This window comes from Crocodylus porosus, unplaced genomic scaffold, assembly GCF_001723895.1.
Source record: "Crocodylus porosus isolate Cpor-Errol unplaced genomic scaffold, CroPor_comp1, whole genome shotgun sequence".
Classification (NCBI taxonomy): domain Eukaryota; kingdom Metazoa; phylum Chordata; order Crocodylia; family Crocodylidae; genus Crocodylus; species Crocodylus porosus.
Window position 1 is genome coordinate 42,746,797 of NW_017728906.1, and position 9,738 is coordinate 42,756,534.

Consider the following 9,738-nt stretch of genomic DNA (forward strand, 5'->3'; position numbering starts at 1 on the left):
GGGGGGCTGGGGGAGCAGGCAGGGGATGGGAGCTGGCAAGGGTCCCCCAATGGTCTCTGGTCTCCTCCCCCCCTCAGCTCCCCCTCGCCACTCCCTACTTACCAGCTCAGAGTCTGGATGCAGCTCCCTTAGAGAGCTTTGAATTGATTTGAACTTTTAATTGGTCCCCTGATTCAATTCCAATTTGGAGATTTGGCCACCAAATTGGGCCGAATCTCCTCCAAATCGAATCACCACCCAAAACTTCGCACAGCCCTGTTAGATATCTAATTTCTGATGTTGAATTTCAGAATTTTTGGTTTACGTCCTTATTTTCAGAGGTGCCAGGTTTTTATGGTTCTTGCTAACATCAACAGGAATCTGAGTTTTCCAGCCTCTGAAAATCAAACCTAATCTCTCAGATGGCCCGTAATTTTTGATGTCACTGCAGTTAAGTCATTAATATATCCATTCTTTCACTCTGAGTTTGTCTACACATGCGCTCTAATGCACAATAGCCTATTTTATTGCACATTACAGCATGACATAAGAAAGTGCTATTACAGTAGTGAGCAGTAAAATAGGTTATCGTGCATTGTCACTTTAAAACTGTGTGCATTTGTTACTGCACATTAAGGTAGCCTAATGCACATTTGTTTAGTACCTCACATGGGAAGCCCATTAGAAAAAGTGCTTTAATGCATGTGTAGACATGCTCTCTGTGTCTTTCATTTATACAGTAATACTTGAGAGACTTTCATTGGAACAAGCTTAGAAAATAATAATAATACATGGAATAAATCAATAACATAAGAATAACGTTTAGTTCCTATGCAAAACTTTTTTCCTTCAAAGTTGCTTGTCATTCTGCTTTATTCCATGAAAGCAGCTATCTGTCAAGGTGACACAGCTGGGTACATAATGAATACCTCTTAAAACAAGATAAGCTCCGGTTTTCCACCTGCAATGTAAATATTGGACCACACTGAATTGCATTCGTGCAGTACATGGAAGGTGTGTCTATTTATTGAATAAATGAGGCATCAGGGACTCACCAAATTGCGTATGTGATGAGGTGTGAGCCACATTGTAAACTCCTGCCTTGAATATGCGTATCATGGAGGGACTGAAGCAATCCACTTAGCCTACCAACATGTCATCAACCTCATATCAAACCTCAGCATACAACTTTAATTAACCTACACCTTCTCTGCTGTTGCTTGCCCTAGCCATATGGAAGAAGAAGAAGAAGAACTAAGCAACTTACTCATAAACACAGTGGGCTGCTGTTACAATCCACCATGGGGTGATGACGGATCCTCCACACAGATGGAATCCTTGAAACTGAAGGCTGACCTGCCATGGCCATTGCTTGGGTGCTGAAGCATTTCCACCAACTATACGTGAGGAATATCTGGACCTAGTGCCACATACTGTATGAAGGAAACAATACTGTAAATAAGGGAAATGCAATCCTATCTGTATAGAGCACGGGTCTTGTCCCTAGTTTTTGTATTCCAACTATTCTCAGATCCCAAATGTCAGACAGTCTTCACAATGGGGAATTCCCCACCTCCATGGCATCTGGGGACAGAACCAGCAATTTGGTCTGAACCCAGGCTTAAAACAACCCTTGGGAAGAACTCCCAGGATTCTCTGCCTCCCAGAGATGTGCTTGATGTACTCCAGGGCTCCCCATGGTGCTGAGCTCTGGAGGATTTTTAAAAGATATTTCCGGGGCTAGGATTTTGGGGTGACCTCTTTTATTGGACCACCTATATAGCTGGGATAACGTTAGATGTGCTGTCAAATGCACAGCATTCTTCCACTGGTCAAATGCTGTGTATTTCAATTTTTTAATATTTTGCATTTGAAAGTTTGCCTAATTTTATCCCATTTATGCAGTTGGTCCACTAAAAGAGGTCACCCTAAGAAATACTTGCCTCTCCCATAATTCCTGTATCATGGAAACAACATCACTCTAATGCTGCAATAAAAGATATTTAACTCATTGTTTCTGTTACTTCATTGCTGTCAAGGTTTTTCAATTCAGAACTGCTAACCTCAAAACAAACAAAAAAAATCATTCAGCTTTCTCTCCCCTCAGAAATGGCAGGGAGACAGGCAGGAGCCAGAGGAGTTTGGCTTCCAGCTGGCATGTGAACAAAGCCCATGTTGATATGGATGAGTGCACTGCATGGAAACACCCTTCTCATGAAACCAGACTTAAACAAATGGCATGGAGTTGGCATGCATTCAAGAGGAAGCTGCCTTTCCTGCAGGCATAAAAACACCATCCTCACAGCTTTCAGAGTAACCAAGGAGGTTTCACTGAAGCCTTGTGATTCTCTGGGGAATGCAAAGTCTCTTCAAAACCACCACAAGGGAAGGAAGTCATGCTCCATGCTAGCACATAGACAAGGTTCATTCTTAGCTCTTTGAGAAGACTGGAAAGCACCTGTCTGAGCGAGTTTTCTTACCTGGTGACACAAGAGGGGTTCATGTAGTTTTCAATACCAGTGAGTTATTTTGATAGTCAGTTGATCCCCAGTTGCCCCAGACCCAGCAGCAGGGAGTATGAAGGAAAGTGATTCCTGTCCCTTCTCTAAAGAGGGGCCAAATTCTCTTCCCCAAGTTCTTCCCACCCTTCCATCCCTGGTCCCAGGGATTGCTTTGGAGCTCAGAAAGTAGCCCTGTAAGGAGAGACTTAGATCCATGTCTGTAGACTTGCAGTCTCCTTAGCATCATTTCCTCTCCCAGCTACTATGTCCATTTCTCTTGGGATTTTGGCCCATTGCTCATCAACAGTTCTTCATTAAATAACACAGCATTATAAGAATTCTTATGAGAATGTGACCCTGCCAGATCCTCTAGAGCAGTGGTCTCCAAACTTTTTTGATTGCACACCCCTATCAGTAAAAAAAATTTGAGCACGCACCCCTAATATATATATATTTATATAAATATACATCTAAATAGAAGTTCTACTATTTTCTTCCTGCACCCCCTGGGGTATGCACACCCCACTTTGGAGACTACTGCTCTAGAGGATCTCTAGAGCAGGTGGCCTAGGAGCAAGGTACCTTAGAGCCTCACCTAAACTCAACAAAACAACCATGACCGAGGGTCTAACTTCAGAGGTGCTTACACTGCTAGAAAATGAAATGTGTCCTTCCACCTCCAAAGCCTTGCAAGGTTGAATGTGTATAATTCTTCCTCCTCTGCTGTATAACAGAGAGCAATTGAAGTAGAATGAGAGCTCCCAATCAAGACCTACTTGTACCTAAAGACAAAAATGTTTTTTAATATATTGCCTAAGGTTAAGCTGGCTGCAGCCATCCTAGTAGAGTGTAGCACCTGAGAGAGTATTCCTGCCCAACCCACAGAAATAAAGAATAAAACCATCTCTTAGAGTAAACTTAGCAATAGCAGCTACAGCCCTGAGCTCTGGTCTACTTTTGTGAAGTGCTCAACCGAGAAGCTATTGTGAACATATACAAAGTAAAAAGATGGCTTTAGAACTGCTTTTTGGTTTTTGTCTGGTTTAAACAAGCGCCTTTTTCCAGAACTTATCTTTCACCTGACTGACTTGCCAGACATTCAGAACGTCGAAGGTGTGTCCCAAGACAACAGTGGCTCAGTAAAGTGGGACTACAATTCTGATATCCTTCCCAATGCCTTGTTCACAAGTTCTCTGAGGAGCATAGTCAAAAAATAGTCATGAGGGCTTTGACAGTGGAATAAGTCCCTCTCACCTTCCAGAGAGAGACTTCTTGGACTATGTTATCTCTGAAGACATTTCTCTGAATCCACTGCTCCTCCAGAAAAGAGAAGGCAGCTGCTACTTTCCTGAGAGCAGGAAAACCAAAAATTGGATTTCCTGGAAAATTGTTCAACCTCAAAAGCTTCCCTTGATTTGGGGTTTTTAAGTGAAGGTTTTCTGTTCAGTGGGCAAGACCCAGCAGGAAAATGCAGAGTGGGCCAGGGAAGCTTGGTGCTGCTGCTAGGAGCCCTGTGCTGCCATGGTGAGGTGCCCCTGCCCACCCAGCAGTAGCAGGGGTGGTGGTGCAGACTTGTGCCACCCACTGCTGCTGGGTGGACAGGGGGCACCTCACCATGGCAGCACAAGGCTCCCAGTGGCTTTCCTGCCTGGACCTGCTCTGCCCTACCGCAGAGGGTAGCAGGATGGGGAGCCCAAGCCCACAGCGGGCAGCCCACATCTGCCCCTCAATACAGGCTCTGCTCTGGCCAGGCTCCATGCTCCCTGCCGGCTACAGCAGCCACCACTTCCCAGGGCTTGGGCACTGCTGCAGGGGACAGAGGGCTGCAGATCCAGTTTCCTAGTCACCCTGGCAGCTGTGGGCCCCCTCCGGCAGGGCTGGAAGGGGCAGGGGGCTGTGGGTGGGAGTGGGGGGAATGGCATGGGCAGGGCACCAGCATGTCAGGGCTGCTCAGTGCAGTGGGGTGGAAGTGTGGTGGGGTAGTTGAAGCTAGATCCAGGTCCTGGTGAGTGAAGGGAGAAGGGAGAGCTCTGGTTTTCCATGATAAAAAAAAACCCCAAATCAAATGCCAAAATGTATAGGTGTTTAGAATTTCTTTTATTATATTGACTGAGACACTGGTAGACTTCTAAATCGCTTTAAAAATATAACTATATCAATAAAACATTGTGTTCAACACACACACATGGGGGGAGCATTTCATTTTAATTATGGATTTGGGGTTTTTTAATCAGAGAATTTATGACTTTTTTTTATCAGAGAATTTGTGATTCTTAAAGAAAGAAAACCAGGATCCCTGCTGATCACATTTGCTTCTGCTACGGAAAGCATTTTCAATACAACGTTTTCCCTTTTCCAGCTTGTAGCTTCTTCACAGGCATTCACAAATACTATACCATCCTTCCCTTCAAGTCAAAAGCATATATGTCTACCTTGGTCTGCGTGACCTTCTCATAAGGTCCAGGTACAAGTCTTTGGTGTGTAGTTTTAGGCAAACACATGGAAGAACCAGAGTGTTAACAAAACTCCAGTATCTAAGTTATTGCCTAGATCTGGGGTAGCCAACCTTTGGCATGTGCTGTAAGTGGCACAACCAGCCTCTGTGTGTGACATGGCAGACCGATGAGGGGACAGGCAACATAGCAACACATAAGGCAGGGAGCATAAAGCAAAGCAGCAGACTGGGGTGAGCACAAGGCAGGGAACAGAAAGCAGAACAGCCAATTGGGCAGGGGAAGGGAATGGGAGTGGCACTTGGGGAGGGTGTGGAGCTAATATGCCGCATGCCTGCTACAAAGGTTGCCTCTCCCCGGCCCCAACACACACACACTGGCCTAGATAATCCTCATTTTTTAAAAGTAGACAAATAAATAACAGTTGGTTTGCCAAATGTTACTAGACCTTCCCTAAAACAAATTCAGTTCTTGGGCTAGTGGTCTTGTGTTGATTCCGCACAATTTTTTTTTTTTCCCTAGCCAGAAATTGTATATATTGATTCAGAGCCATTCCTAACATCTCTCGGTGTCCTAATTCTGAGTGTTATTTAACAGCTAGTTGATGTTGGGTGTAGCTGAGCCTTTGGACAAGTATCAGACCCCTTGTCAGGGGTTCACGTTTGGAAGGAATGGCCCAAGAAGGAGGCATGTAGTATAACTGGTCTCATGCTATTGAACCTCAAGCTTGAACTATTCCCAACAGGTCTTCATTCCTTTGAGATTTACTGTGTATATGTAACTGCTTAGATAAGTAGCCTTGTTTGTACCCCAGGCAATAGCTGTCTCCTCTTTTCCTCAGAGCTCTGTACCAAGAAGGTGAGTCAGAGCCAGCAGGCTGGGCAAGACACATTTAGACCACATTTTAGGTCAATAAGCTTTTTGATGCCTTGCAGGCCAAGTTAGAAGCCTACTAATGAACATATTTGTATCCAAGTCGGACCATAAAATCTTTAAATGAAGGCAATAGCCTTGAAAGTGGAAGCTGTGGTCCCTTTATTACAGAAATGAGGTAACAAGGTTCCTCTCTGACTTCTGAAAAAGAAGCCAGAGAGAACAGACTATGGCAATAATATTGATAATTAACTTTTCATTAGCCCTCAAGTTTTGGTTCTCTAATCTAATTTAGACATAACTGAAATTCCTTCTCAAACCTCAATACATAGACATAAAACACAGTGCAACAGCGACCTCTTGTAAACTATCTGACTCTGACCTCAGACATCTGAGTGATGTCTGGCTTCTCAGCTGGTAAGCAGAAAGGAAGAAACTGCAGTCAATTATATTAACACTGATTCTTGCTAAATCTCAGAAGAAATAAGCAAATTATGACTATTTCTCTAAGTTTCAACATTGCAATTTAGGCTCACCTTACCGAACTAACTCTGCCTACTCATCGCTTTCTTGTCAAAGGGAATTTTGGAGCTTGAAAACTCACAATGGAACCTCATTTACATGTTCTGCCAAACATGGTACCTGTCAGAATAAACCAGGCTAGCACCTCCAAATTCCTGCTCCTAGGTCACGGCACTCTTCCTCACAGGGTGTGTCTACACGTGCATTTACTGCAGAGTAAGCAGTTTTTAGGCCAACATCTGCACATGCAGCCATTAAAGTGCAATAATGCTGTGTGTAGACTCACTTGGGCAGTCCACACACATAGCCTTAATACACTTTAACAAGTGTACAAGTGTATTAATCCACTTTAACTGTTTGCACCTAAATTTGATACTTGTATGATGCAGATATCAAATGTATGCACAAGTGAGCTTAAGTTGCCATATTTACTGCACAGTAAGGGTGTGCACATGTAGGTGTGTGGCCTTATTGTGCAGTAATTTTCAGTTAGTGCTCAGTAACCTAAATTATTGCTCAGTAAATGTGCATGTGTAGATGCATCCAAGGAGTATGAAACAGTATCTTGGCCTTCAGGTTGAATCCCAACATCCTAAGCAAGTAGCCATATTTGGCTGCTTGGGGCCTATGTTAGAGATGCCTATCTTAGAGGTGTATAAAGCTTACAGAGGTAGAATTTTCTTTGTTTAGTCTGCAGTCTGTGCAAAGAGCAGCAGTTTTTCAGAGGGAGATCTCACACATTTTTTTCAAGAATGTCTGTAAGGATACTACTGCTGGGTTTTCCATCCACATTTTCTCAAATACAATACAGTTGATATCCCTCCTGATATTCTGTTGGGTAGAAAGACATTATGGAGCAGGATGCCCACCCAGTAACTTTTAAGTTAATTTTCAGTTCTGCATGGATGAATAGAATGTCTTATGGTTTTCTACATCCCAATGTGAAGACTGTTTGATATGAAGGGAGTAGCATGAAAAGCCACAGGCAAGACAGAATTTTCCCTTCTTTATCCCAGATGACAATAAGGGGAAGTTATGAATTAGCTGTTACAATTCTTAAATAATTTCTTGCTCTTTCCATCCATGCTCCTTTTCCCTATTACTTGGCTCCTCACTCAACACATTCTTCTCTGAATTCCTGAAATTTCTTGAAATTTTATTTGCAGAAGGCATTTCTTCCTAAGCATCACAAAAAACACTCACCACTTTCTAAATGGTGGCAATTTGCTGCTGGATTTTCTTAGATTCATTCCACATACAGTAGTCAAGTCTTGCCATGCAATATAAATCAGTAAGGCTATGCAGTGGATGTAACTGCAGATAGATGGTGATCTTTTACTTCTCCAAAGCACTTACCCAAACATTTTAAGATGATTACCTTGCCTGAAGTACATTCTTCTCTAAGATGAAAAGACATAATAGTCATAAAAGTAATATTAATTCCTAAAGTAAACTTATTGCTTTTTTTTCAAATTCCTAAGAGAAAGAGAGACCTGGTTTAGTTTTCAGGTTTTAATTAAAAGAGCAGACGCTGCGTTATATGTGTATGGGTGTGTGACTGTGTACATTTCTATCAGTGTACAACTTTCAGAACATATCTAGAGGTGGTCTGAGACCTTGCAAACCAAAGGAAGATTTATTTGATTTAGTGGTATTTAGATCAGGGCCAACACTTGTTCATTGGGGAAAATGGAATGAAGCTAGTACAGAACCTTGGGTGTCTGTTATAAAACTTCATGTAGTAATTATAAAAACCTGCATGTCAGAAGAAAGTTGTTCTTGAACAAACTATGCAACAAGTTGTTCTAATAATGCTTGTTCCATTAACTAGCCCATTTCTTTCACCATATTCAGTCTGACTTGTTTAGTAACTTTGCTCTGTTTAACTAAATAATCTAAATGTACCTTATGTGGGTTGAGTTGTGCAGGAAGGTCACTCGATTAGATGACAACCAATGACTGAGGGAAACAAAATATCTTTGAAACTCTTCTTCAACTGCATCCACAGGCAAGTTACCTGAACTCACGTAACTGCAAATAAATCATAAACTCAGTTTCCCAAAACAGAATTTCCATAATGCTTTAAAATAATTCAGTGGTTCTACTAAAGAAAGTAAGTACAAGTTTTGTTTTATGACTAATGGAGCAATGATGTTCTGGGTCTGTTGTTATGTGTATATAACTCTTCTTAATTAGTGTGGAACTGACACACAGTGAGAAAAGAATACACTTCCGGATTTGGCAGAAGTATTAATTTTAATATAATTCTAATTTTAAAGGGAAGTGTTTAAGTGGCCCATGCGTTTTGTGGAATCATAATGTGCATTTTCTTTCCTCACTCTTGAAGTAACCTGTATTTAAAAGTGGTGTAGGTCAATAATTTGTAATGATTGGTTTATTACAAATGATGTTATTTGTCTTTCTACGTGTAAATTCTCCAGGATCAGGATGTGGCATTTTTTTTCTGATTCTAACTGATGATTCTTTGTTTGTAGGTTGTTTAAGAACAATTTATTCTAAGTCATTGTTGTTACAATTCAACCCATGTTGGCTACATTTAATTGGGCACAAAATCATGGGATGTCTGTTTACTGATTGGTTTTCATGTGCAAATATTCATTTTTTAAATTTTTGTATTCTACCGTGTTCATTCAGCATTTCAGTTTCTCTCAAAGAAACATATTTGTTAGAATATACATAGAAAACCAACAGAGAACCAATAGGAACAAAAGCTGGGCATTTTCCCCCAGGGAAGCATTTTGTTTGCTAAAAAAAATGCAGTTGCAGGTAACAAAAAATGCTCATGAATTTAGATTAAATTCAGTAATTCTTTTCAAACAAAAAATGAGAGACATAGAGAACAATTTGACAGGCTAGACCCCCACAAATTAGTTGGTCTAGATAGATTGCAAGCAAGCGTGCTAAAGGAACTGGCAGACAGCACAGCGCAGCCACTGGTGAGGACATTGGAGAACTCATGCTGCTTGGCTAAAGTACCTGAAGATTGGTAGAGAGCCAATGTGGTGCCCATGTTCAAGTAAGGGAGGAAATAAGACCCAGGAAACTACAAGCCAATCAGTTTGACCTCAATCCCTGGAAAGATTTTGGAAAAAAATATCAGAGAAACCATTCCTGACAGGCTAACAGAAGGCAACGTTCTGAGGGGATAGCCAGCACAGGCTTGTTGCGGGTAGGACTTGCCTGACCAATCTTATTTCCTTCTATAACCAAGTGACCTATCACCTGGACAAAAGGGAAGAGGTTGATATAATATATTTGTACAGCTGGAGTACTGTGTCCAGTTCTGTGTGCCCCATTTCAGGAGGGATGTGGACAACATTGAAAGGGTCCAGAGGAGAGCCACCCGCATGATCCGGGGACTACAGGGCAGACCCTACATTGAAAGACTG

General features: G+C 41.9%; 1 protein-coding gene across 1 annotated transcript in view; it reads right to left on the reverse strand.

The window, feature by feature from the left end:
- Positions 1–9,738, reverse strand: part of TMPRSS3 (transmembrane protease, serine 3) — a 36,175-nt gene that overhangs the window by 14,568 nt on the left and 11,869 nt on the right. The window contains exons 6-8 of the mRNA XM_019557114.1: positions 8,234–8,359; positions 7,685–7,728; positions 1,247–1,412 (exon numbers count right to left, since the gene is read on the reverse strand). Coding sequence (XP_019412659.1) covers positions 1,247–1,412; positions 7,685–7,728; positions 8,234–8,359 — 336 coding nt within the window. The remainder of the gene's footprint in view (positions 1–1,246; positions 1,413–7,684; positions 7,729–8,233; positions 8,360–9,738) is intronic.